Source organism: the organism of the source record quoted next, unplaced genomic scaffold, assembly GCF_019419815.1.
Source record: "Pyrus x bretschneideri cultivar Hongxiangsu unplaced genomic scaffold, Pyrus_bretschneideri_v1 Contig28, whole genome shotgun sequence".
In the NCBI taxonomy this organism is placed as follows: Eukaryota; Viridiplantae; Streptophyta; class Magnoliopsida; order Rosales; family Rosaceae; genus Pyrus; species Pyrus x bretschneideri.
The window spans coordinates 1,013,051-1,040,801 of NW_025999590.1; the positions used below are offsets into that span (position 1 = coordinate 1,013,051).

General features: G+C 37.6%; 5 protein-coding genes and 1 pseudogene across 5 annotated transcripts; 3 read left to right on the forward strand and 3 right to left on the reverse strand.

The window, feature by feature from the left end:
• Window positions 1-942: 942 nt before the first annotated feature.
• On the forward strand, window positions 943-2,913 carry LOC103927527 (annotated as a pseudogene).
• A 525-nt stretch (window positions 2,914-3,438) lies between these two features.
• Window positions 3,439-4,130, forward strand: LOC103927476. The gene has a single exon (XM_009336402.2). The coding sequence runs from the start codon at window positions 3,663-3,665 to the stop codon at window positions 4,014-4,016; it is 354 nt and encodes a 117-aa protein (XP_009334677.2). The 5' UTR covers window positions 3,439-3,662; the 3' UTR covers window positions 4,017-4,130.
• A 46-nt stretch (window positions 4,131-4,176) lies between these two features.
• LOC103927528 lies at window positions 4,177-6,268 on the reverse strand. Its single transcript, XM_048588199.1, has 3 exons — window positions 6,202-6,268; window positions 6,069-6,165; window positions 4,177-5,028 (listed from the first exon to the last, which is right to left on the reverse strand). The coding sequence occupies exons 2-3, from the start codon at window positions 6,142-6,144 to the stop codon at window positions 4,403-4,405; spliced, it is 702 nt and encodes a 233-aa protein (XP_048444156.1). The 5' UTR covers window positions 6,145-6,165; window positions 6,202-6,268; the 3' UTR covers window positions 4,177-4,402.
• Window positions 6,269-7,287: 1,019 nt separating this feature from the next.
• LOC108865563 lies at window positions 7,288-9,094 on the forward strand. Its single transcript, XM_048588608.1, has 7 exons — window positions 7,288-7,388; window positions 7,572-7,610; window positions 8,041-8,141; window positions 8,376-8,455; window positions 8,599-8,669; window positions 8,785-8,842; window positions 8,963-9,094. Exons 1-7 carry the CDS (start codon window positions 7,288-7,290, stop codon window positions 9,092-9,094), a joined length of 582 nt encoding a protein of 193 aa, XP_048444565.1.
• A 236-nt stretch (window positions 9,095-9,330) lies between these two features.
• On the reverse strand, window positions 9,331-15,488 carry LOC103927478 (F-box/LRR-repeat protein 15). The gene is made up of 17 exons (XM_009336404.3): window positions 15,073-15,488; window positions 14,493-14,754; window positions 14,261-14,393; window positions 13,679-13,778; window positions 13,384-13,581; window positions 13,020-13,290; window positions 12,827-12,925; window positions 12,651-12,739; window positions 12,419-12,518; window positions 12,159-12,329; window positions 11,637-11,789; window positions 11,292-11,452; window positions 10,993-11,191; window positions 10,354-10,799; window positions 10,191-10,254; window positions 9,832-9,918; window positions 9,331-9,736 (listed from the first exon to the last, which is right to left on the reverse strand). The coding sequence occupies exons 1-17, from the start codon at window positions 15,471-15,473 to the stop codon at window positions 9,656-9,658; spliced, it is 3,015 nt and encodes a 1,004-aa protein (XP_009334679.2). The 5' UTR covers window positions 15,474-15,488; the 3' UTR covers window positions 9,331-9,655.
• Window positions 15,489-20,689: 5,201 nt separating this feature from the next.
• Window positions 20,690-24,956, reverse strand: LOC103927480 (cytokinin dehydrogenase 7). Its single transcript, XM_009336405.3, has 4 exons — window positions 24,120-24,956; window positions 23,742-24,023; window positions 22,554-22,816; window positions 20,690-21,205 (listed from the first exon to the last, which is right to left on the reverse strand). Exons 1-4 carry the CDS (start codon window positions 24,795-24,797, stop codon window positions 20,887-20,889), a joined length of 1,542 nt encoding a protein of 513 aa, XP_009334680.1. The 5' UTR covers window positions 24,798-24,956; the 3' UTR covers window positions 20,690-20,886.
• Between the last annotated feature and the right edge of the window lie 2,795 nt (window positions 24,957-27,751).

The window sequence follows — 27,751 nt, forward strand, 5'->3', positions numbered from 1 at the left end:
TCCATTGCAAACTAAGAGGCCTCCAACTGGGTTCATCCTCTCGATAAATCGAAAAAAAAAAAAAAACAGGGAAACTAACGAAAAGTTAAAAAAAAAAATTTAGTTTTAATGAAAAATGACAAATAAAGGTGTAGTGAATAGTATCAGAGAAAGGTAAAAATGTAATTTTTCGTTAAAAGTAAACAGTACCATAAGTGTCAAAAAAAAAAAAAAAAAAAAAAAAAAAGAGTAAAAAAGAACCAGGCACGTTACAGTGAGTGATACTGGTTTCATAGGCCCGGAGGGGACCTGGATCGTCAGTGAGCTTTCAAAGTTGGGAGTACTCTCTTGTTCATAGTTTTTGGTTTAGACAATGTCCGAATCCAGTCTACGGCCCGCCTCTGCATGCCGGCTATGCTTCGACTAAATAATTTAGCGAGTTTTTGGCTGGTGGAACATGTCAACTATGAACCAGGACGTGAAAAAATAATGCAAAACGATGATACTTCACCACAAATTACTAATTCGGAAAAGAAATAATAAATCATATACCCCATCGTGGGGAAAAAAAAATTACTTAGACTTTTTACACGTAAGTCATGAATGGATTAATTTTAAATATAAAAAACAATGGTGATGTAACGAGTTAACCAGAGTTAGTTTGACCGGTACATATTGTGTTTTATTTATTTTATATGTCACTACATATATATCATCTATTTTACAACAAAAGAGTGATTATGTATAGAAAATATTTTGTCTCCTTCTTCATCTGATAGTAGGATTTCAGACATTCTTGTCAATGAGAGTTTGATATTTATGAAATTGTTGCATCAACGAAGATGTTGGTGTCGCTCAATTCTTTTGGAGAATGAATCAACAAGTATCTTTATTGTGTCCATTTAGTTTGAAGTCAATGACAATTCAATCCTTTTTTTTTTTGTTTTTGACGTTGGACAAAAGATATCAACATTTACGAATTCTAAACTCATTGTGTGCTGGTGCAGGTTTGATTCCGACCAAGAAAATTTTCAACATAAATACAGAGAAATTAAATATTGTGAACTAATCACAAATTCAAACTTAAAACATCTTACACGGGTGTAGGGTTTAACACAATAATATGAAGCTAAACCGGTGAACGACCTAAGTACAAAACAAAAACGAGTGGAGAGAAAACGTCGTCGTTCCCAAGCACAACGCCTGGGAAATACACCAATTATCCAAAATATTCTCCGTCTCCCCTGATCCAACGCTTTATCTGGTTCAGCTCTGCCACCTGGCTCCCCGCCACCAGCAACGCTCGACAATGGCGATCGGCGAGTCGGCCTCCACCTCCGCCACCGAAACCCCAAAGTCTTTGGCGCCAAACTTTTCAATGCTACTTTCTTCAACCAATTTCGTACCTTTTCTCAGAGCATCACCGTCGTCATCCTCCTCCTCGGCAGCTGCAGCTTCCAAGAAGCCCCGTTTCGTTCTTCCCGACATTCCCGCTTCGGTTGCATCCGCCGCCGATAAGTTATCCCAATTTCTTCACTCGTTGGCTTCACAAACTCCATTTCTCAGCAAGCTCATCTCTTTGCGCTGTGAGTTTCAAAGCATCTGCCAGCAGGTAAATTAATTTCAGTATCGATACACTGTACAGTCTCACCGTAGCGGTTAATGGTTGGACTCCTTCTTAACATCGTTAAAAAGTTAGCCCAACCATCAACCGCTACATCAGGTGGTCTACAAAAGGTAGTCTAAAAATGGTTGAGTTCAGATTGGGTGCAGAAATCATAGGCAGGTGAAGACATTATCGGCTCACAATTTTGCGGCGGTGTTGCAGGGAGATTAGGTGGATGGGCTTGTGGTGGCGAACGGCATCTCCAACTTCTTGAACTTGTACAACACTCTTTTGGTCGTTAGGCTTGTCCTCACCTGGTTCCCCAACTCCCCTCCTGCCATTGTTGCACCCCTCAGGTATTGTCATGATTTGATTTTGGTTGTCAATGTTCGATATTTTACTTTAACAAAACCGTGAATTAGGATCACTGAATTCTACTGTTCGTAATTTACAGTTTGACAACATAATATGACTAATTGTCGGGGTAAAAAAACATTGAAATGATTGTGATGTGGACGTGGATATGATGTGCAGCACGATATGTGATCCGTACTTGAACATATTTCGGGGTTTAATCCCACCACTTGGAGGCACATTGGATCTCTCTCCCATTCTGGCATTCTTGGTTTTGAATGCCTTGACAAGCACAGCTGCTGCTCTACCGGCAGAGCTTGCAACGTCACCGGTGTCAGGAGCTTCCCAACAACTCGTTGCTTCCCCTACCGGAATTACCAACTTCTCTACACCTCAGAAGAAATGGTTGACGAGGCTCCAGGGCAGCAACAACAACACCACAAAGAGCTCCGGCGGTGTCAGTTAGGTTTGCACTGTATTCTCTTGTAATATCGAGTACCAAACACTAATCTTCCGGCTAGTCCCTTGTTTGTTTTGTACTTGGCTGAAATTGAAGAAAATTTTTGCCTGGCATAAAGATAATGGTTCTATTGATGCTTTCATCTGTTGCTTTCTATAGATAGTGTGGAGCAATGAACTTGAGGAGGGAAACCTACCTGTAACCGGGACGGCATTATTGCGCTATCCTCAACCGATCAAACATGGTCATGTGAATGCAGTTTAAGCATATGACGGTGCTTGATTGATGTGGAATACCGTCACAATGACACCATCATATGAAAGATGATGCGGATAAGAAGTCATGTCAGGAGAAACGTTTGAACTGTGAAGTCCTAGAGGGGAGGAAGTTCCACCCCCTTCTTTGTTGGGTTTATACTTTAGACCTAAGTTGACTTGGGTAGTTTTGCCTGTACCCATATTTCTTCTCTTGATAAATTAATCAACTTCAGTAATATTTTCAACTAGGCCGATGATTTTTTTTTTGGCAAACACTAGGCCGATGATTTTAATGCTCGTCTTTTAGCCTATTGCACGTTTCTGAACGTGCAGAAAAAAAATATAAAATATTCAATTTAGAGTGCATATAGTTAAAATATGAGTGTCAAATTCATTACATTTTCAACTATTTTTAACAAAGTTGAAGTTCCATTATAAAATCAATTAGCATATCGAGAGGAGCCGAACTACTTATATTCACATGCAAGACCCCTCCTTTTCCCGATATGGGATTGATACTCTCAACACACTCCCACATGTACGGCGAATTTTCAAGCCTATCATGTGGACAACACAAATCGGGAGGCGTGGTGCACGTGTGACTATTAGCCTTCACACGCGGGACAACCTGCTTTAATACCATAAAGAAAATTGATATTCTATCACCAAACCAATTGGCAACGTGGGAAATAGCTCAGTTACTTATAAGCACATTAAAGATTCCTCGTTTTCCCAATATGGAATTGATACTCTCAACATATTCAACTCAGTAAGACGAGAGTGTTGAAAATTCATGGGAAGCAAGTGGAATCCGATTCCAAATTGTTATTCAGCCACAGCCAGTACAAATTATTCATAAATTTTTGTTAATGGAGAATAATCTTTCCCACTCAATCTTGCACTTGAGCCTTCATGTTTAAGCTGCTAACTTCTACTCTTTCAAAAAGCATCCAAGTCAGAAAACAGCAGGTGGTTTCTCCTGCCGCTCCTGTGTTGGTAGCTTAAAATGGAGCTCGGAGCTACGAGGAGGACGAGCAGGTTTCCGTCATGCAATAAGCTGGTGGCGATGGGGTTGAGCCTTCTAGCCGTGCTTTCTCCTCTCTATATCGACCGAAGAACTACAGATGATTCAGAGCTTGATCCAGATGATCCTATCAACTTTGCTTCTTGGCTGCCTCTTCTTCTCTTGGTGTTGATCTTGGCCATTGCTTTGTCGCTTTACATAGACCGAAGCTTTTCCAGGTTTGATCCTTATTGGATTCACAGGGTTGGCGGTTCTTCGTGTGGTATAACGATAATTCTCATGGTTCTGGCTTTGGTTTTGAAGTGTAAATCTTCCATTAGGAACCGGGAGCCTTAAGCTCAAATCGTTTGCAGTACTTGTTCGTTTCGCTGTGTAATTTTCTCATCGTTGTACCGAACGAAGTTCATGTATCTGCTTATATAAATAAGAGTAAGCAGCTTCTTATCTCCATTATCTTTCCAGTCATACCAAATTAAGAAAAAATTAGAACCAAACAGATCGTTCAACGTTCATATGTAATATAGAACAAATGCTTCTCGCCAGCCATTAGCCAATAATGTACTAGTTTACAACTGAAGAAAATATATGGCGTTGATCGTGCTGTTAGACTCTACAGACAACGAATGCGACAGACAAAACTCAAATTACAACAGATCAGAAGGGTCCCCAAAATTAAGTAGAAAAAAATAAATCCAGCTTTTTCATAAAAAACACGATCATGATCACAATCCAAAGGCATACGACATTGCAATCAGAGCCATGGTGAAAAATGGCCACAGACGACTGCTTCTAGACCAATCATCGGCACCACTGGCTGGGTGATTAGATTCACTGCAATCATCATTAGCACCACTAAAGCATCCGGGCCTTGTTATTTTAGCCTCACCTCCCTCCGTTACAAAGCTGCTGTTAGTTTTTCCGCTGCTGAACAACACACACCAGAAATACGAACCTCCACTATCACTGCCACTCACAGCAGCTCCCACTTCAGTGTGGTTCTTATTGTAGAGAATGTCCAAGGCCTTGCTGTTTTCAATCAAGATTTTCGAAAATGCTTCATCAGCGTGGACATATTTGGACTGGCAGCCAATTAAACGACCAGTGATTGGAGCGAGGGTTGAAGTTTGAACACCACAGTTGGGAGCAAATGTTTCAGCAAATGCAGAATCAGGAGGCTTCTTGGCATCGGACCCTCCTACAGCATCGCAGTCACCTTGGTACGCTTTTATGTACTGCAGGGCAATGCACGCCAAACCCTGGTTGTCGTAGAGGGATGATGCTTTGTGTGCAGTTCTGTTGCTGTTGATTATATCGACTAGCTTATCCGCTGGGTTATTAGTAACTTTGACTGCAATTTTCATCCATGGTCTCATAAGTAGGAGTATATAAGTTTTTGTGAGCCGCAAATACAATAAATAACTAATAAGGAGAAATGTTTTGATCCTTACAAGAATATACTATCCGAGAGCATGTAACTGATAGGTCAAACAGAACCCAGTGACACGAAAAACTGAATCCAATGAAGCGAAAAGTGGAACCCTAATGGAGCAAAAACTGCACCCAATGCAGTGAAAAAAAAAGGAACCCAATGAAGCAAAACAACTGAACCTAATGAGAGTTGTGGTGAAAAGCGGGAAGAGAAAAACAAGACCATGTAGATTCCAAAATGTATCGAGTTCGTATAAGCACAGCATCAAATTAGGGGGAAAGTGAATTCCATTAGGATTAAAAAGGTCCAATGCCAAATTTAGAAATAAAAACCTGGCAATGTTATTAGTTGCATCCCAACTCACAGACCACCTCTTAAATCTAATCTGCTGTTTTGGTCCCCAGAGAACAAATCTTCAACTGAAGAAAATATTTTGATTGCTTTAAACCCGCCCTTTTCTTTTATTCGAGCGATACTCAAATCTAATAAAAAATACGAGAAAGGTGATTCGAACTTAGGTGCATAGTGGAGATCACACAGCTCTACCCAACTTGGCTACGCTAAAATTCAAGCATACCCTTAAACATAAAAAAATCCAAGATCCATAAATGTAAGCTCTGATCTTTGACCACAAAGATCTAAGTCCATAACAAACTCTCAACCAATAAATTCAGAGACTTTTATGGAAATGCAGAGATAAAAAGTGCATCCACATTTGAGAAAGTACATCAAAGACAAGATATTCAAAGTTCAAACTAAAGAAACAGAAACCCAACAACCTTAAAGCAGCAGATCCAACAATTAGTATCAGTACCAATTAGACATATATGTTCCAAATCTAAGACAGGCATCTCAAAGTTCCAACATTTTGTACTTGCATTGTTCTCTTGCAATAAAACATAAGCAGAAAGATGGAAACTTTGAATATATTTTTATTGCAGGATTTGATGGGGACTAACTTTGGGTGCCAGCCGATGCTGAAACGATGAGTACAGAAGCTACAAGAAAGAGAAACCATGTGCTGTTTGCCCCCATCGTTGCTGAAGCTCGGGGGGGGGGGGGGGGGGGGGTGGGGGGGGGGCGGTGGTGTGAAGAGAGAGAGAGAGAGAGATTAAGGGGAGGAGATGATAGCAAGTAATGCGTCGGCTTCACTTGGGGTCCGGGATTTACTAGAACTGGACAGCTATTATTTGCGGGGCAGGCATTACCCTTTATTCTTAATTGTTTTTTAAACTTGATTAATTTTTGATAAATTTTAATTAATTTTATAAAGAAAGAAAGGAGAAAACTTGTGTGTGTGGGCCTTGTGGGAGTGCTATAGGCCACCAACCGGGTCATCGAATTCAATCCGTGTTTGGGCTTGTTTAGAAGTCTTTTAAAGTGTGTAAAAAAAATTTAGTAAAAATATTTTTGAAATTGATTATTGGTAAATACTAAATATGTAAGTAAATTATGGAAAAAAAAAAAAAAAAACACTTAACGTGCATCCTGTAAGATGCACATATGAAGTGCTTTTGAAACCCAAAATTATTTCTCTAAAAATACTTTCAATCATTTTAAAAATATTTTCAAACGAGCTATTGGACAGTGAATAGATGTTCCTTCAAAGTTCAGCCCCTTCACAACCACATTTGATGCTAGTCATTGGCAGTTTGGTAGAATTGCTTTGGTACAACATGGCTTAACTGAATGTCGCTATGAAAAGTTATTGACAGTTAAGACTGTTGATGATTGTGGTGACCTAGGGAGAGAATATAAGAGCATTTAATCACAGAGGTTGGTTGGTTAATTAGTTGTTAAGACTTTTCAGCCAAGATATCTATGAGATTATCATAACTATTTACTTTGATTTCTTGCAATGAAAATCGACAGAAGTAATCCTTAGTTCGTCATCCATTAAGTGGAGGGGTCATTCGGTGAAAATCAATAGAAGTCGTCATTTTGTAAAAAATATGTCAATATCCTCGTTAAGGGAATGAATTAGTTTGACTAAAACATCTTTAAAATGTGATCATGTGACAATTAACGAGGATACTAATAAATTTTCACCGAACAACGAAAATGATTTATGATGGGCAAACTCAAAACCACTTTTATCAAGGACCAACTCAAATGTACACACGGATAAAACTCGCAGAGTTCTTTACAGCGGATGCGTCTTAAGACAGCTATGGTGGCATGGCCACGCACATTAGCACCAACCCATTCAACTCCTCAGCTGTCCCTCTCTCACAGCCTGTAAAGCTCGCCGCAACGTCAAAAAAGTCGCGGCGAGAGAGGTGCGGATCGCCACCATCGAATTGGCGGGAAAGCAGACGATTTGTCTCCATCCTCTGTGTCTCGCCCTCTTTTTTTTTTTCCTTGTCCCTAACCGTACGGCTCATAGATCCTTATTCTCTGTTTGGCAGGAAAGAAAATTAAATATTTTCTAATCAAAATTTAACTTAAACTTGTATTCTTAGGTTTAATGCAGATGCTGTTGCCGGCAGCGGATTCGATAAGTATGTGAAAATGTCGTTGCAATTTACTTTATTTAATCAATGCTTGGTTATTATTGCATCATCTTTCGGATGCTTTAAGCTTTAGCTTTGGGAGGGGGCTAAAAGCGTCTTTTGAAAGGCGCTTTTGATTGCGTTTGGTTGAAAAACTTAATAGAAAGAAGTATTTTAATTTTTAACAAAAACTTGAACTTGTTTATTAGAAAAGCAGTTTTGCGGCTTATAAACATAAATGTTTTCTAGAGAAGCAATTTCAAACGAGCCTAAATGAGACCAATTGGGTATGCATGATGTACACTTGTGGTCACAAGTGCTTTTGATAGAAGTGTTTTTGTTAGAATTACAGAGTCTTCTCTTTTTTTTCAACCCAAGTGCTTCTAGTTCTAGAAAACGATTTTATGACCTAAAAGTACATTAAAATTTTCCGCTACAGGCTGAAAAGGGGTTGTTACCCCATGGAAGTAGCACTTATTACGCATAAATATGATAAACTCACGAAAAAGCTCGACCCTCTCGAGGCTTATGGATCGCCAGGCATATTAACCCAATTGCAAATCAAGGACTTTGGTAATATCCTTTGCTTCTGTTTTCCTTGATCCTCGATTTCTCTCTTGTAATTTTCGACGATTTATCGTTACTTTGTCCAAGCACAGTGCCGTTCTAAGATTCATACAACCGCTCTCACTAAATAGAATAAGGCTTTGTTGTTGGTGTATCATCACTTCGTTAAAGTGGTAAAATTTTGTTGTAATGTTTCAACAACTGCAGAGAAATCTCTGGAAGGTGACCAACCCCAGTTTGCTACTTGCCGATCTCGGCTGCGTTCAGGCCTGGCAGCGTCACTTCACGTATATATTCGAGCTGTACGTTGAGAGGATTCCTCGAGGAGCATCAGTCTACATGCTTTATGTCCATTTGCTTTACGTTATGGCAGTTTTTTGTGTACATTATGAATTCCTAAGAGCTTCGGAAATGTTTACCGGAACTATAGGTGGCGCAGTATGCTTCAGACGATGATGGCAATGGGAAAACTGCTTCAAGCGATGTTGATCAATGTCTCAGGTACCATCACTGTCCCGGCAAAAACATGGTTCTTCTGAACTGGATACAAGAGAGCAGTCACAACCTTATGACCGATGTCAATCTTAAGACCCGGGTGATTTTTCGATTTTTGAAGGGCCTTGGAGGAGCTGGATTCTTTGCTTTTGCACGCAACGAGGAATGAACGAGCTCCGGTCAGTTCTATGAAGGCACAGATTAATACTGCCCTTAATGCACTGGACAGGTGAATCTTTATCTTCATCTCCTTTCGTATACACAACAAAGCTAATTTCTGATAACCATCTTCTTTGCAGCCTCCTCAAAACCGTACCTTCAGTAGTGCTAGCAAAGGGAAGATGGCGGCCGATTCCTACAGGAACTCCTTAGAGAATGCAGATCTTGATATTTCGGACCCGGACCTGAAGCAATTGGAATCAAAACTGTAAACTCATGAGCTATGAAAATCTTCCAACACATACCTGATTTGTATATTTTTCGCCCACATGTCGAAGCATCTCTCGTACAAGAAGACCTGATCATCATAGTGTTTCACATGATGGACCTGAAGCAAACTGGACAGCAAAGCATTTACATTGACGACATACATCTTTTGATATTACGGTAAAAAAATAGTGAATCCTTATGAAAATTCCAGGAAATCGAAAACAGGAACTAAGGAAAATTAATCCAGAAAAACAATTTATTGTATACATAAAGGCAGTAACAAATTCAGTACCCTATACACACAGAATTCAAATGGTTTAGAATTCCACTCATCGCGGAATAGTCAAATTCAAGATGAACACTAGCTCAACATAAAAGCAAACATTACTCATTGTATGGGTTACACATGAAGCCTATGTCTGCTACCTATATAATACCTAAATTAAATACAAGCACAATACCATTTACATACAAATTCCGGGATGGATGACCAAATCTGCTTGCTGGACTAAAAGCCGAGTCAAATAAGCCCCGCGGAAGAAAAGATGCATTTCTTGCTATAATCAAGACTGTTGCAGGCTGCTGAAGATGCGCTTCAAATTAGGGCATGCAGCACGTAATCTCCCCATGCTCATCGTGCTTATCTGTCAATCACCATAAAAGACAGTATTAGATTGTATTATAAGAGGCACGTTTTCTTACAACGATATAGCAGGGGAGAGTAGAAGATTGTACTGACCTTGGGACAAAAACGAACATCAAGAGTCTCCAGCATGCTACATTTCGATATGGCAGCTTCCACCGCTGCTTCATCGATGTTGCAAGACTAATACAAAACCCCAGCAAGAAAATGAAATTAGGGACCAGCAGTAAACTAAATAAAAATGATTTTATAGAAAGCAAAAAAAAATATTAAAAAAGTCTATATGAATGTCCCTTAAAAATAAAAAATAAAAAAAAATAAAAAAATCCCAGGTTCCATGCCTTTCAACATTTTGTTGGTATGGTCGAACATGAATTTTACATGGAGTTAAATATATTTTTTTTTTAAGGTGATAATCCGTATAAATATAACCACATAAGAGGCTGAATGCGTACCTGAAGAAAGAGACTAGTCAATTTCGGACAGTCAAGCTTCAAAACTTCCAAAGAAGTACAATTGCTGAATAAAAAGACAGAAATGTTAGTAGTAAAGACAAAACATCATGAAAATCTAGAACTAAATATACAAAGAGATGTTCAAACTAAATAAACGAATTACCTCAAATTAAGAAAGCAGAGGTTGAAACAAGCAACATCAACGTCCTTTAAATTTGCAGAAAGAGAAAGGTTTAAAGATGACATGTGGAAACAACGTGCTGCTGGTGGAATGACAACTTTCCTAATATTTGGACAACCTACACAGTTGAGGTTCTGCAGTAACCGATTTGGCTGCTTAATTGGCACCTGGACATTCTCAGGTAAAAACATGATAGATAGGGAAGGTTGCCCGGCACTGCTACCCCAATTCAGGTCATGCATGTTCACACAGCCATTCAAGCTCACATGAGTCAGGTGCGTACAAAAAGAAAGAAGCTCCTCGATAGCAGACTGACAGAGGGTTCCATAAGACAAATCCAGTTCTTGGAGAGCTGGAAGAGCCCCATCCTTGTAAAGAGGCTCCAATGATGAGTCAGATAAGTACTTGCAGGCTTGTAACTTTAACACCTGGGAAAAGATAAGAAAAGATAAGATCCAAAAAATCATGTCAAAAAATCTGCCCAAGATTCTTCTAATTTTAGTTCAAATAAAGAAACATCCACATTCTGTTCAAAGTACATGAAATATCAATATCCTATGGTAGGAGGATCACCATGCTAAATTTAACAACAAATCAACAAAGTATGAGCGTAAAAATCACCTTAAGTTTCATACAAGACTCGAAAACTGGCTTCAAGTTCGTCAAGAAAGTGTAGGACAAATCAAGCAGAATCAAATTTGGAAGCCAGCGCAAAGAGTAGAGTCCATCAGAACCAACAGAGGGGCATGACATTAGAATTAAAGACTCTATCAGCGGGCATGAAGCAGCTGTTGCAGACAAGCAATCGTCCCTAAGCTGACTGCTTGTACAAATTATGAGCGATTTGAGTTTAATTGAGACTGAAACAGTAGGGATCAGAGCGGGCTGGCAGGTAAAGTACTAAAAGTAATGAAAATAACCTGCAAAAGGAAGCGTCTAGAGATGTTAATAGTGGACAATTGATGGATGCTTCAGCTAACACACCACATCCCTTCAACTCCAGCAGCACCATATTTGGCGCTTCGATACTGAGCGCATTCAATTTGGGACATATTCCCAAATTTAGTGACTTAAGACCAACCTGAAGAAAGGAATGAAAAGATTCAGTTTCCTATTGATTGCTTAATGTCAGAATTGACATGTAGTGAAAAAAGTGCGATAAGAGTCCGCACATCTCATGGCTTTATATAAGAGCAACATAATTCACACTGTAAAACTCATAAATTATCATAAAATCTTTTTAGTTTACAAACATTCTCACTTACTGGACAAAATGCTGCTCTTTCAAGATGATCACAACCATCTAAAGAAACTTGTTCAAGATAGGGGCAAGTCAGTTCGAGAGATGTAATTGCCCGGCAACCAACAAGTGAGAGGCTGACTAAAGAAGTGCTACAGAATCGAACCGCAGTTAAGCTCTGGGTGAAGTAAGAGATTATGTCAGCCAAAGGAAGTATACATAAGATCAGCCAGCTGATATCTCAATTGACCAAACAAGTAATTAAGGATGATTCAACCCTCCCTGAATAACAGTCCAAGTATCAGGGAACAAATAATAATCAAAGAGTTTTTCACAACCCCCAATATGATTCAGGGGAATGACCAACAGGTTATGCACTTGTTGACAACATGGTTTAAACTCACAAGTTTATTGCATCAATTTACAGAGTCACATAAGAATACATAAAATAATTTCAGACGGCAAAATTTATCTCATCCCATAAGCTAGCGTAATCAAATCTCAAACAGTATTAACTCAGGTAATGAGAAGAAATAAATTGACAAACCTCACAGTTTTCAAGAACTAATGTTTTGAGCAAAGGACACCCACCACCATCGCTGAAAACATCACATATAGAATTTGTTAAAGATTCACAATCTGTAAGGTCCACTTCTTGCAAACTTTGGCATTGCAGTGCCAGCATGGTTAAGCTCTCTTGCTTTTGCAATGCTAGTTTCTGCAAATTCCAAAGACCACTTGTTCAGATTTCATGTGTCTAATAAAATGAACACTAAAAGAATATAAATGGTTCTTCAGAAGACTTACCTGAAGTGAATTTGAAGTGATGTTGATACGGTGGAGCACAGGACAGTTAGAGACCATTATTGATGACAGCATGATGCATCGTAGATTCAAATCAGTAAATCTGCAGAAGAAATATGCAAGGTGAAAAATTTATAAACAAATAAGAGAAATTCTCCTCTCCAATTGCGAAGCTTTCTAGGTTTTTCCACCGGGGTGGTTGGGGGGGGGGGGACCGGAAAGAACATGAGCTTACTTGCGACAATGTACTAGTCTAATATTCTGCAAGCGTGGAAGGTCCAAATTCACAGCGGTAAGTAGACTGCAATTGTCAAGCTCCAAAACCTACAATGAGTAATAATCAGATTAATATGTTTAAAGGCATTCAGTGAGACAGACAAACAATACTGATATTTGAGACCAGATTCATACCTCAAGCATGTAACTATGAGATATTGCAACCATTGAAGCCGAGGTGATGCCCTCACAACTGTGAAGCTTAAGAACTGTCAACATTGGCAGTCTTACAGACTTCAAAACAAAAACAAGGCACAGAAGCATGTCAAATAAAATAAACCAAATATTGGTACTAAAAAAAGGACGGTGAAAACCACTACAAACTAACCTCAAGGGATATATTTGGACAGTACGACGCATTGAGAACATGGAGATTAGCACAAGTAAGAGCAATCTCACGTAGAGTTTCATCAGTAACACAGGAACAATTTGACATATCTAATGACTCTAATTGAGGACATGAGATTGCCGCTGAACGAATTGCAGCATCTGAAAGCTTGTGGCAAGAGCCTATATCAAGATCATGCAAAAGAGGGCTATTAAGAACAGCCTGCGCCATGTTACTGCGTTTCAATGACAGAGTTTCAAGTTGAGGACACCTGCAAAAAATCAGATTTAGCACAAAAATGTAGCCAAGTAGACAGCACGTGACAATTCAATTTTAATTAAAAAAAATAAAAATAGAAAAACACCTGATGGATATCCGCATAACACGACATTTTGTTAATTGAAGATGACGCAGTCTATCATGGTTTATAGGTATCTCCTGGATACCATTACCAAGAGTAGCATCATTGATGATCAAACTTTTCAACATTTGACAGTCTGCCAAGGAATGGAAAAAGATGTCCCCTAGTTGCCCTTTCCCTAGGATTAAAACCTCGAGATTCCTGAGAAAAAAAAAAAAACAAAAATGCAAGTTACTTGAACTGAAAACTATATCAAAGAATAAATACAATAGCATAAATATTTAGAAAAGCAATTTACCTCAATGAAGCGAGAGCTTTCATGACAAGCGAGTGAATAGCAGGGGTACCAGAAATATTCAATTCTGTGGCATTGGGATACCGCCAACATATGTCCTCAACTGTAATTCCATATAAAATGAGTAATAAGCACACAATTTGATATGTTAAAAAATTAATTTTTTATTTGAACTTTTCTGATTCAGTTATATAATATCAAATTGACCCCATATAGTATTTTTAGTCAAAGAATAAATTTAGACTTTTATTAAAATTTACACTTTCACTAAAATTTACAAATGGAAACTAAAATATTATGAACTCAACAAACACATTATCCATGCCTCATAAACTATGAGTAATAATAACCAACCAACGTTTAATCTAATAAATGAATACTTCCCAAATGCATTATCCATATCATTAGCTATGTCCGAACGCAAGCAGTAAAAATTACATACAGAAAAACAACCAAAATATGAAAAAGCAAAACACATAAGTGACCACTGGTACAAATTCTCTACTTACTTGGGCAGTTAACACAAATAAATCTTCAATTTTTATACTTACTACCAGTAAACCACGAAAATAAAGTAGAACTCACATTGCTCCACAGATATACTTCGATTCTCAAAATTCAGACACCTCCAGAAATCTTCATGAGCACTAGCAGATCGCCACTGCCTACAGACTATTGCAGCTCGGCAAAGATTAATGTGGTCCAAGAAAGAGAAAACCTGAGAATAAGGAGAAAATGATATTTATAATAAACAAATTTAGGACCAAAACTGATAATAGCCCTTCTTTAAATGCAATATATGCAAGGCAATGCTTACCATATGTAATAGGTCATCTGTAAGATCCATCCGAACTTCTAAATCTTCTGTTTTTGAGGTGCCACTCTGATCACCTTCATCATCCTTACCACTGCCAGAATCAAAGTGGCCCTCCTCACCGCCATTATTAGGAGTAGTATTTTGAAAAAATGTCTCGCTCTTATATGGAACAAAAGAGCTCTCATTTATTCTGTAGTCTCTTTCTGCAGATGAACTGGAATTTCCAGCACCTGAAGACATAGCCATTGCATAGTGGAAATCACTGCAAGAAATAATGTCGCAGACCATCATGAGTATCGTTATTCCCAGCTGAAAAATATTATAATGGAACCAAATAATAGATATAGCATATAACAAATGCTCTCATTAGGGTAATGTTATCTATTCCCAGCAGAAAATCAAATTATACTGAAACCAAATAATCTAAAACATATAAACCCCTAAACTATTCGTAATGAAACAAAAAAGTTAAATCTTTCAGCCCCAATTAACTACTAAGGTGAAAATTTTGGTAACCAATAGCAAATTATCTAAAATCTACCAATCGATCAAAACTAAGGAGCTACAGTGAGAAACTCACTGATTAAAGGATTGAACTTTGGCTCGCTTATGGTGCGAATCGTGATCACTGCTATTGTCTGCAGCTGAGCTACTCTCGCCCTCGGAAATCCAAGGGTTCCCAATCGACGCCCTCAACGACGCAAGAGCATCAACACAAACAGACTCATCCCACTGAGCGCCACCACCACGCATTGCCTCAACCATCCCTTCGAACAATACCAGATGGTCATTACGGCCGCGCTCATTCCCCACCAGCCCCAAACTCTGAGCATTGCCGTCAATTGCGTCGCCATTTCCGATGGCGCCCTCCGAATTGCCGTCATTTCCGAAATCCCCCTCCTTCATGATCGCCTCCGGCTCGCTATCGTCCTCTTCTGGTTCGTCTCCTTGGGTGAAGCATGGGAAGCACCAAATCTTCATGCACTCGAAAGAGCAAACCTCTCGGGACCTCCGCAAACCCTAGGCCGCGATCCGACGCATCTTCATCCCCCTTCCGCCTCCTCCTCCGAAATTAAAACCCTAATTGGCGCAGTAATGACAGAAACGGGTCGCGAAACCCTAGAAATGTGAGGACCACCGATTCGAATTTTTTTCAAATTTTTTTTGTTATTCGACACGAATTACAACACGAATTGATCGATATCTACATGAATATACAGAATTGAATTGGGAACTTGAGAGGAAGACGGGGAATTCAGCAGATCAGATTGGGGATCCTCCTGAAAGGGCTTATTTGTGGTGAGGTGCTTTTTTGTACCCTCGAAAGTGCTTTTGAAAATAATCTCTCTCTCTCTTTGTTTTTCTACTTGAAAATGAACCAGCAAGTCTTGCAAATTGCAATATGAGAGTCTTTCCTTAAAAGAATAAATGATTAACAAAAATATTTATATTACAAACGGTCCGGCGCCGTTTTGATTTTTCTTCATATTTTTTACTTTCTTATTTTATTTTTCTCTTTCCTTTTTTGCCATTGGTTGTTTTCTTAATTTTTGTGTTTCTATTTTATATGGTCAATTTCTTGATTTTATATATATTTTTTTCCTACCATGCCCCTTGCTTTTGCAAAAGACTCACTAATATCCAATCTAAGGATTGCAATTTAACTCGTCAAACTCTATTGCATATAACTCTAATTATAAAAATACAAAAAACCTTTAACCAAAATTATAATTAATACAACTAATCGCATTAGTTTCAGCCTTTAGAAAATGATGACCAGTCTCCTCATTAATATCCAACCTAAGGATTGCAATTTAACCCGTCAAACTCAATTCCCGTAGGTAATTGATCTAAACAGTTTGGTTTTGGGGATTAAATTTCGAACATTTTTTGTTTTAGATAATCGTTGGGCAAATTTTTTGATTTCAAGTTGTATTATGATTATTGATAGAATTGTTCGTTCTTCTCTGGAAAAAAAAAGAAAAAAAAATTGATTTATGTTTGGAAATCTAAATATTATGTCATAATTTTCCCTCCTAAAAGAAAAATCATGGAAAGCATATTTGTTTTTTTTTTTTGTTTTTTCTTTTTGGTCATAACATAGAAAGCATATTTGTTGGGTCAAAATAATCTGGTCGCATTTAATGAGTATGAATGTCTAACTAAAAAGAAGAATATGTTAACACAATGCTTTGAATTTGTCTTATATCCTAAAATGGAAAATGAGAAAAATAAAAATTATATGCTAAATTTTACATTTTTCCGTCTACACTTCTCATCTCGAACTCATTCATTACAATAACTAGTTTTTAGGGATACTTTGCTTATGGTATCTTAAATTCAATTACCGCTCTCTATTTACTTAGAAAACAATAATCTCAAAACAATTTTGGTACAAATATTTGTATAACTGTTGTTGTAGTATAATTACTCAGACAAACTTGATGAAAATCAATATAGTTAGAAAAACTTATCAAAATAAAAAAATGGGATTTTTGTGAGAGTAATTCGACAACAACATGACACGACTGCTCAGTCTGCTGTACACAAGTTTTTCTCTTTTAACTTTGAGGAAACAAAGTTAGATTAATTTCAACTTTGATAATTAAGAATGATTAGGCATTTTACCCATATGGGAAACCTTGGACTTTAGACAGAGTGGTCAAATTGCAAATAGGGGGAACATGTAGGCCCCAATGGACATAATCAATGGTGACAAAAAGATGTTGAAGAATCCACCAAAGTCCATAAAATCTTGACCCAAATCTTTAACATAAAAATGGTAGACAATATTGGACTGCCCACTAACGGCTCAAAATTTCAAACATAATTTGAATCCTCTAAAACCCAAGCCCTCACTAGGTTAAAATTACAAAACAGGCCTTACATAAAAAGCCCAAATATTTGATGGTGGGCTTGATCCAATACTTAAATTAGCTTCAAGATGGAAGAATTAATTGTGGCTAATTTAATTAGGATGTCGAATACATGCGATAATTTCACGTGCTTAAAGTTTATCTACTATCTTTGCGATAATTTCAACTGTCAAGGATTTTTCCTTTTGTACTAACTTTGGGAAGAGGTGTACAAATCCATGCAAGGAGCCGCCGTAATATCAAACACCGAACATTAGGCTTTTAGGGTTAACGTAACTAGTGATGATCTAGCCACTTAATACTACGTTTTTGTGATGTATTTTTTTTCATTTGTAAATGAGATGTTTTATGTATAAATCTTGTGAATGACGAATTTGATACCAAATTAGGCTACCCATTGTGTGTGGCTTCCGAACTCCATCTCCTCTTAATATAAAACTAGCATTTGCCTACAAACTTTATGTGTATGAACATATTTTTTTAGAAAATGAGAAGGAGAGAGAGAGAGAGAGAGAGAGAGAATGTGGGGGAGTGGGAGGTTTTTTTATTTTTTTATTTTTTATAGTAATAGAGATATTTTAACATCACTTGTAGATTAGACTTCAATAAAAAACAGTGAAATTTGAACATGTGAAATTACATTATTGCTCATCATTTTTTTTGTGTGATAGAAGACTAATTTGTCTTTCACCCTCTTTTGGTTGACGAATAATGTTTTATTAATTAGTAGAGATATATCGTTCTATTTAAAAAAAAAAAAAAAAAAAAAAAAACTAATGATGATCTATGTCAAAATCGTAAGATTTTCAAAATCTTTACGTGTGGCCAATTGATTCTCAGTTGAACATTCAATTTTAACATGCATCTATATCGAAATTCTAAATCTTCGAATCTTTATGTGTTGTCAATTAATTTTTTGTTGAACGTTGAATTTTAACATGCATGACGGCTAATAGTATAAAAATTAAATCACACGTGTCAGACTGAAGAGATCCTTCACATGTATGGAGGCTTCGTATTGAGGATGGAAGACTTGTATTTAGTGCTTTTTCCATCTTAAATATCTTCTTCACTTATTTTTCAATCATTTTAAGTTAGACACTTGTTAAAGTTTTAAAGATGGTAGTGCCTCATGACTGATTGACATTGATATTAAATCAAATTAACAGGTCGTAAATTTTCATATCTTATACAAAAAGTATCAATAAATAAAACTATCCATTATATAACACTACTACATAAAAGTGTTTTTTTGAGGAAATTTCAGTCGTCGCACAAAGAGAAATTTTGTCAAGCTACAGTTTGTGACAAAGGTATTTATCGTGCTAAGATTTAAGGGATGAAGCTCTTTCGTCTCAAGAACTTAAAGGAGACGACAATGTTCCATCGCGTTAAGGTTCTGGGGAAGACATCTCTTTGTTACAAAATTCTTTTTGCAACGAAATTTATTCTATCATATTTGGCTTTCAGGTATTTTTTTAGTTGTTTTTATTTATAAACGTTTCATCGCACATAATTTTAAGTGATGGATCATGTACTAGCGTTGAATTTTGGGAGGCAACTTCATTTCGTCGGACAAAACTTTTTTTTAATTATTTTTTTTATTTCAACAATACTCACAATCTAACATAAAAGAACAAAGATTAGCATTTGGAATGGTTAGATTCCCTTCCGTCGTAACAAAATAAAAGTAAACAGCCAAATATTTAGCTCATCGATCTGTGCATGGTTTAGGTTCCAAGGTAACATGTTACATTTCCATGCTTTAGTTTTCCAATATTTGCAGCCTTTTGCATGGTTCAAACTTCAAACCTTCCAACGTAACATGTTACCACAATAATTTATTGATTTTAATGCATGGTTTAAGCTTTGCTATGCAAAACGCAGAGTACTTTCAGGTTCGCCGGAGGTAATTAAATAGTAAAAGTAAAACACGTGATTTCATTTGCATGGCACGTTTACAAAGGACGTATACGATGCTTTTTGCATGGCAATTTAATTGACCGAGGCTGTTCTTCCTCTAATCACATATTCGATTGTGGCTTACAAGAAATCATGATCTTATAATTGCCTTCTAAAGCCAGATAAGGGGCCACCCGCGCCCCAACTTTTCTCTACTTTTCATGGAAAAAACAAGATAAAAAGGAAAAATAAAGGGAGAAGAAGGAAAAGTAGGGAAGAAAAAGAGAGAACCAAGATAGATTTGATTTTCCTAGAAACCAAACAAACCAAAGCGAAGCTCGAGGTTTGGTAAGTAAAAACCAAATCGATTGGGATAAAAAGTGGAAGCTTTTATAATGCATGAAAAGAGAATCTGATGCCCTAACTACACGCCTAATTAGCAACACTTTTTTCTTTCATCTCTTTTTTGTTGAAACGAAAGAGGAGTGGCACTTTGGACAAGTTGAAGTCAAATCATCTCCAGCTGAACATCAAGGACCAGTTAAGATTATCCTAGATAGGACATAATTATATTGGATTAAACTGAATGGTTCAATATAATTATTTTAATTCAGCTTGTGCATTAGGGTTTAAGGTTTTAAACTTCAAAAAGGAGCAAAGACAAATTTAAAGCAAAAGAGAAGAAAAGGAGATGGGCTTATCACAGAGAGATTCTTAGTTATCTTTGATTTTGTTTATGTGATGAGAGAGATAAACACAATCAAATATATATAACTGGTTTTAAGGTAAAATCTCACATTATCATGATATTTGTGATAATCACATACAAAAAGCGTCAATGTCATGAATAATTGAGTTAACCACAATAATATCGTACATAATCGTTCACAATAAAGATGTATATTTGATTATTAGATAGATTCTCTCCTATCGTGGCACAATAAACACAAGTACGACATCAATGTCATGGATAATTGAGTGAACCAAAGTGATGATCCTGGCCACACTTCAATATAGGAGCATGATGGTCATATCATTGACTAGTTAATAACACTTCCATCCATTTCTTTTGGCAGTATTTTCATCCAATTATTTTGGTTTTAAGGCAGAATCTCACATTATCACAACATTCATGATAAACACATAACGAAAGCGTCAACGTCATGAATAATTGAGTTAACCACAATGAAATCGTATATATAATAAAGATGTATTTTTTATTATTGGACAAACTCTCTCCTTACCGTGGCACGGTAAACACAAGTACGACATCAGTGTTATGGATAATTGAATAAACCAAAGTGATGATCCTGGCCACATTTCAATATACGAGCATGATGGTCATATCATTGAATAGTTGATAATACTTCCAGCCATGTCTTTTGGCAATATTTTCATCTAGAAAGAAACAAATAGAAAGATGACCAAAATTTTTTGTTCAAAACTATTTCTTTACATTAAATTGCTCCAACAGATTCTTTGTCGATTGTCGATTGACAACAAGGGTGCTGACCCACCAGTAGAAACTAATCAAGCCAATAAGAAAAAAGAAAAATAGATGACAACAAAATTACATTGGACTGAACCATCGACAATGACTATTTATTCAACTAAAGCTAGGGTTGAGGAACCCTCGAGAAGATTTTCTGTCCAGGAGCAAGGATGGCCATTGGATCGAAGCACGTCTTCCGCTCCACGAATCTTGACCATTGATCACTTCCGAAATGTCGCTTCCAATCCTCCTGGGATCGATAGTGAGGCAGATACAGCTTGAAATCGAACCCTTTTCTGGTGCAGTATTGTATTATTTCTTGGTTTTGGGCCACCAGATTCTCGGCGGAGGGGCCTTTTGGGTATGGTGGAGTGAAGCGTAGCAATGCCACTATGTAGAAGATTTCGCTTTCTGGTAGCACCACAGATGTACGAGTATCCCACCTGTGCACACGTAATTAAGTGTTAATTAATAATTAATCAAATCTAGTCGCATAATTCTACCAAACAAGAGGGTATTATTGTAAATTTGAAAAGTGGAGCATCAAATATAATTCCATTTGGAGAAATACCAAATTCTTTGTCGTTTCTGAAATGCCAAAAGATTTCTGGAATATAAAATATAATTTTCCATAAAAGTTAAAAAAAACTCTGCGCATATGACCAACATGCCCTTGGCAGGTCCTTCCAGCACTTCCTGTCTGGCTAAAAATACGACAGCGCCAGCTTAAGTTTACTGAACTACCCTTTTTCATCCTACTTCGGGTGGGGGCCACTGTATCTTTGTCCGGCCAGGCCTAGCCTTTCCTACGTTTGCTTATACGCTGCCCAGCCCTCCACATGACGTATATGGTAACTTCGAACACATGAGGGTCCGGATTTCCTACGGGTCCGGTGCAGAGTTCAAATGGTACAACCGTCATCAATCCTCTGATGGGGTCCCACTTGATGACCTTATAAGTAGAAAATATTGAGTGGATTGTTCACCATCATTTATGTGATGTATGTTTCCCATCCTATTTATCATCGTTAGATAAGTTTGAATTTTAAGATTTATGTTTATCCACTATATGAATATCGAAATTCAAACTCATTTAATAATGATAAATATGATGATGAGCAAAAATGCTTCCAGAAAATATTTGACCTAATCTTAACCACCATCCGATTTAAAATGTTTCACCCTGAGTCAGCGTATCTAATTCGGAAAAAGATGTCCATAATCTGTACCATCTTTTACAAGCACAAAATTAGGCATAAAATGTCAACATTACATAGCATGCAAATTAAGCATAAATCTAGCAAAGTATAGAAAGGTGCGAATATCACATACTTTTGATTGGTGTATACCAAAGTTAATGTGATCATCGAGGTAAGAAAAGTAAGAGAATGTATGACCATCTGATGTTAACACAGCTCGAAAAAGCATGTGTGTAAGTTTCAAATTAAGATTTAAAGTGATAAGGGAAGGTGGTACCCAAGACTTATTGATTGACACGTGTAGAGTTAAAGGTCAACAAAGAAACGCCGTCATATCAAAATAATGAAGAAAAAATTTTGGTAGGACAATCTTATCACTTGAATGTTCAAACACTCTAACGAAAGAACAACCCCTTTCGTAAATGGATACGTCCAAGCTTAAACAGGTGTAACGCAGCATGCGCATGACATAACCCATTATGAAATTGACCTAATTAGCTTGATTTGGTTGTCCTACCGAATATTTTCTCTGCTAAAAATTGCAATGATCATAAATACAGAAGGGTGACGCGGAGGGAAGGGAAAAACTTACTTGCTTCGCCGGAGAGGGTAGACAAGCATGGGCCCTCCGATCCCATCCTTGAGGATCTTCTTAAACACCGTCCGATCGAAATCAGCAATATCTGATTTCGACACAAACATATTCAACCAAGGGTGAGGAGCGTCCCATATTCCATTCGCCTTGGCGTGTTCCTCTGCGCGCTTCACACGCAATAAAAACTCGACGTAGCTGAGGTCCAGTTGGAACTTCAGCTCCTCAACGAATCCGAGGCCTCCAAGCAATCCGTTCACGCCCTGCCAAAAAAATTCAGCAAATAACGTCAAAGCGAGGGCAATTGCGTCATTGCGCACCGCACAAGGACATACATTCATTATCTACAGATTTCAGAAAAGGATGGCTTTTTGGCCATTTGCGGAACTGCGGGGACCATGCCGCGAGCAAAATCTCAATCATCGACGCCCACTGGTGCATTTTAATTACCATATTACCCCCGAATGAGTGTCATTTGAGTAATTAAGAGCAACATCAAGGGCCTTTGTGATCAGCATCATGTCAGAAAATCCAAGGGAAGATAGTAAGATACACTACTGTCGTATTGTCAGTCTCACGTTGAACCAAACGACGAACGAAAAAATCTTCCTAGAAAAAATGACTGATTATAATTTTTTTTTCAAATTTAGAACTTAGAGAAAAAATATGATGCCGTGGATCCCCCGGTGAATGGATTCTCAAATATCAACGTCTAACTTATTACGGTTTGGATTCAAATCGTTCTTATTTTTTATTATAAGTTTCTAACAGAAGGTAGAAAAAAGAAATAGAGTGATGATGGCGAACGGGAACAAAGCCGTCCTTCCATCGACAAGCTTTGTACACGTGGGAGACTGAGTACACAGAAAAAGGGGGGCTGTTTTGACTTTTTCACTGCCCCGGCTGGACGGTTTTGCGCTGGACTTCCAAAGTGGGTCAAAATCCTCGCGGCTACGGGCCCACTTAGGAACCACCTAGGTCAAAACTCGGTCATCACCGCATGGACCCCACAGATAAAACTGTACTTTCGTGGGACCCCCAAAACCACGCCCATGACGCAAACTACAATTTTTTATTTTGGCAGTAGACGCAAACTACGATTAAGCTCTATCTGATCAAATCGTATTGCCAGAAATTGGGGGTGCAAAGTTGTTATTCTACAGCAAGAAGCAGGAGGTAATTGTTTACCGTATCGACAGTTGAGGGGCGGTCGGTGTTGCGGTAGTGATGAGCGAGTTCGAGGCAGTAGAGGATTGGCCCGGACGTTGGGGGGAGATGGCCCGGGTCGAATGTCTCCTGCGGATCCAGCGGCACCGAGGGACGCCCGTCCGCCGGGTTGTTGCTGTTGACGAATGCGAAGCCTTCCACGTAGTCAAACGAGTCGCCGCCGTCGTCGTGCCGAGTCACCAGCAACTCGGCGTCCCGAGTGAAGTCGTCAAACTCGGTGTACACCAACCTTATCCATCTCACCTAATCACATAATTAATTAATCTTAATTACGCTCCGTATTGTTTAATGCAGCCATTTTTTTAATTAATTTGGGAAAAAAATTAAAAATATACCGACCATGTCCGGGGAAGGTTGCAGAAGAACCCTAGCTCTGGTGATGATACCGAACTGACCGAGTCCGCCGAGTGCGCCGAAAAACAGCTCCGAGTTTTCCGTTTCGGAGCAGTTAAAAATTTCTCCCTTCCCCGTAACGACTTCTAACTCCGTAACGTTCGACGTTTGTGGACCGTAACGGAAAGCCTGACCGCTGACGCCCGCGTTGGACAACGTCCCGCCCACCGTTAAGCTCAAGTAATCAGTCCACGACCGCGGCGTCATCCGGTACTCGAAAACGCACCGTTTCAGCACGTCTTCCCATAATGCCCCTCCCGACACGTCAGCGTATACGGAACCGTCGCTGGCCCTCACAACCCGGAAATGCTCCGCCAACGAACGCATGTCCAGGACGAGGCCTCGATCCGCCATCGCCTGGCCGTTGATCGAGTGGCCGTTCCCCCGCGCCGCCACCGTCAGATTCGAGGACCTCGCCGCCGCCTTCACCACCCTCGCCACGTCGTCGGCGCCGGCCGGCCTGATGAAAGCCAGCGGCGGGAACGACTTCATTCCGCCGAAGTCTCTGCCGGCTTCGCCGCCAAAGTCGGCGACGGTGCCCTGGAGGCCCAGCGCCTTGGAGAGGCTCGAAACGCCGTCGTCAGGCCTCGATTCGGAGACGAAGCACTCCAGGTAAGCTATCATCTTTGCCGGAAAAATAACAGAAACAGAATATCTGAGACGGTTAGGCTTCGATTCCCCCCTCTATCTCTCTCTCTAGAAAGCTTCGTTTATCCCGTGTCAGATAGTAGAGAGAGAGAGAGCAGTAGTAGAGCAGTGCAGTAGTCTTTGCTTGCTTTGCTCTGTGTGGTGGTTACGGTTTGGAGTTTACGCTTTAAATAGCGGCTGATACTCGTGTCACCCCTCCTGAGGAATTAAAAATGATTTATTAATTAATATTTTTATTAAATAATTAAGTGAATAATAAAATTAATGACGTCATGAGGGATAGGTTTAACATCCAGTTTGACGTTGTGATCCAATCGACATGCTCTGTCTGCCACTTTCCACATAATATATATAAAATAAAAAATAAAAAAAGAATTTAGCTTTTGGAATATTTGTTTTGTTGGAAGCTTGTAGTGCGTGATTACATGGTTAAGTGGTTATTAGTGGAAATCCTCTTTCAAATGCCTTGTTTTGTTGTACCACTTGGCCTTGAGGAAGTAAGTTTAGGGTAATTAATTGTTGATTAAGAATTTAAGATTGACGTTATGATGACACATCGGATTAAAGTTTTGACGGAAAAGTTGAGGGATTTTTTCGCTTAATTTTACTCGTCTCCTTGATGATACATTAAGCATGTATTCGAGAGATTGTTTAAAGTTTCTTGAACACGGAGCACAGAGGCGGATGAAAATAGTGATTGGTGGTATTGGGATTATTTAGAGTTCGGAAAATTAACATTGGAACCTTTTAAGGTTTAAATCTATCCACTTATATAATGATATATGTCGTATACATTCATATTCCGAACACACTGAAAAATCGGTTGTCTATCTTCTAGTAAGATGCTTGTGGCGGAAAAAACTTTACGTCTCCGTTCGTAGTTGTTGGTTTTCTTTTTCAACAAATTTTTGTCCTCCTATTTGCTTTCCAAAAAATAAAAAAGAATTTGGTAAGAGAAAATTCTGGTTTGTATCGCTACCTACAAAAATTCCGGCTGCAAAATTAATGAGAGGGTTGTTGTTATTTAATGATGCATGCATGTCACATGCAAGTTTTAATTATTCGTCTATTTTGGACGGCTAGTTATTATTACTTTAGTTTACACGATGGTTGAACGTGTTTTCGATTTTTGACAGGAAAAATTTATGAATTTAAATTCGAAAATTCAAAACCTAAACATTTTTGAAAATTTGAAATAGAAATTGGAATGCATTTAGCAATTCCAATAATTCCAAATTTTTGGTCCAACTTTCTTCAAAGTGTTCCAAACTTATTTTGGAAAAGAAAATCCAAGATATTCTGATTTCTTATTGTTATTACTCAAATTATGTAATTTGTTACTATCTTTTATATTTTATTGCTAGTTTCGAATATATTTTGTTCATTGATTTTATATAAAACATACTTTTTTTTAACAAACAATATTATTTATATTAAGGGGGAGAGCGCGGAGTTTTAACAAACGATATTAAATATACTACAACGTGGGTTTAGTCTCACAATGGGCTAGCAATAATATGGTTGAAATTCGTATTTAGTGAGAATCGAACCTAAACATACTTATATACAATTATATATTTAACATGGATAGCCATACTAGTGTTCCACAAATTATTTGAATATACACTAAAGATATACCAAATATTTAGAAAAAAACAATAAATTACATGTACAAAAAAAATTAAGAGTATTCAAAAACTTGCTAACTGTATTCAAATTATGTTATGAAATTTCCAAGAAAACTCCAATTCAAAAAATTTACGAAAATTCTGAAAATTGTGTTCCGATCTCCGATTTTGAAGTTTCGAATCAAAAATTAAAAATGTGGTTTCCGATCCAATCCTTCTGAAAAACAGCCCTAGTTGTAGCCGTAGAAAACAAGCATAATGAACAATCATCTTTGATACGTACAAACTTTCTATTTTTTTGGTCTGAAAAACGACACTCATATGTGACATCCAAGGATGAAAAGGAAAAATGGTTTAATGTTTCTTTTTTATTTTTTTATTATTATTTTTTTTAGAATGTGTAAAAATTGTATGGTTACATAACAATATATATATATATATATATATATATATATATATATGAAAAAAGAGTAAGGAATCGGAAAACTTAGAAAAAGGGGAAATAGGAGGAGAATCGGATCAACTAGGATCATCTCGAGTTGATTTATAATTTTCAGGTATTGTATTACAAATCTTAAGGAAAATCATTATTAAGCACAAGGACATGATTGTAGGACAATTAGCTATAATTAATAATCAATTTTTAACATTTAGTTGCACAAATGATCATTTTTTTACTATGTCGTCACTATATTGTTGTTGGGTTGTCGTTGTCTATTGTTGTCGATATATGATCTATATGTGTCGTCGTTTGTAAAAAGTGATCATTTCTGCAACCAACCAAATTAATGTCAAAAACTGATCGTTTCGGCTAATTGTCCTTGATTATAATATTCATATTTTAGTAGACAGGCATAAAACTCAAAAATCAAAATGATTTAAAGATACAATTGTTCAAATTCTTATTCAATGATAACACAATTGGCGTTCGATATGTGAGGCATTTTCCGCAGTTTTTCAGTTTATTTAGTTAGTGGAAATAATTTATTTATCTAAGGTTGCAGCCAAAATGTCAACTTTTCTCTTATTTAATTAACGTAAGACTCTATTTTTAATTAACTTAAGAATCTATTATTTTTGAAATTAAGACTCTATTACTATGCGAAAGGAGAACAGAAAGTCTGACTTGGTTCTATATCTAGGACTCTAGGCAGATAGTAAAGACATTTGATGAGTTCAAGTCCATGAGCCAATATTATATTAACCTAACTAATTAAGCATTTGCTAATCATATTTAATTGCTTAATTAATGTATTTTTTTATTCAATTGTTGACATTCGATATTTATACACATATATATTC

Bases quoted from the DNA above. Each gene is read 5' to 3' on its own strand.
- LOC103927478 (XM_009336404.3), bottom strand. From the start codon at position 15,473: ATGAAGATTTGGTGCTTCCCATGCTTCACCCAAGGAGACGAACCAGAA. The intron at 14,755-15,072 runs GTGAGTTTCTCA...TATTTCTTGCAG, and splicing joins AAAGTTCAATCCTTTAATCA to TGATTTCCACTATGCAATGG. The intron at 11,192-11,291 runs GTTATTTTCATT...TTGTACAAGCAG, and splicing joins CTAGACGCTTCCTTTTGCAG to TCAGCTTAGGGACGATTGCT.
- LOC103927528 (XM_048588199.1), bottom strand. From the start codon at position 6,144: ATGGGGGCAAACAGCACATGGTTTCTCTTTCTTGTAGCTTCTGTACTC. The intron at 5,029-6,068 runs GTTAGTCCCCAT...TGAAAATTGCAG, and splicing joins AGCATCGGCTGGCACCCAAA to TCAAAGTTACTAATAACCCA.
- LOC103927480 (XM_009336405.3), bottom strand. From the start codon at position 24,797: ATGATAGCTTACCTGGAGTGCTTCGTCTCCGAATCGAGGCCTGACGAC. The intron at 24,024-24,119 runs GTCGGTATATTT...TTATGTGATTAG, and splicing joins TGCAACCTTCCCCGGACATG to GTGAGATGGATAAGGTTGGT. The intron at 22,817-23,741 runs GTAAACAATTAC...TTTTTTTGGCAG, and splicing joins GCCCCTCAACTGTCGATACG to GGCGTGAACGGATTGCTTGG.
- LOC108865563 (XM_048588608.1), top strand. From the start codon at position 7,288: ATGGCCACGCACATTAGCACCAACCCATTCAACTCCTCAGCTGTCCCT. The intron at 7,389-7,571 runs GTGCGGATCGCC...TTGTATTCTTAG, and splicing joins AAAAAGTCGCGGCGAGAGAG to GTTTAATGCAGATGCTGTTG. The intron at 8,142-8,375 runs GCATATTAACCC...CAACAACTGCAG, and splicing joins CGAGGCTTATGGATCGCCAG to AGAAATCTCTGGAAGGTGAC.
- LOC103927476 (XM_009336402.2), top strand. From the start codon at position 3,663: ATGGAGCTCGGAGCTACGAGGAGGACGAGCAGGTTTCCGTCATGCAAT.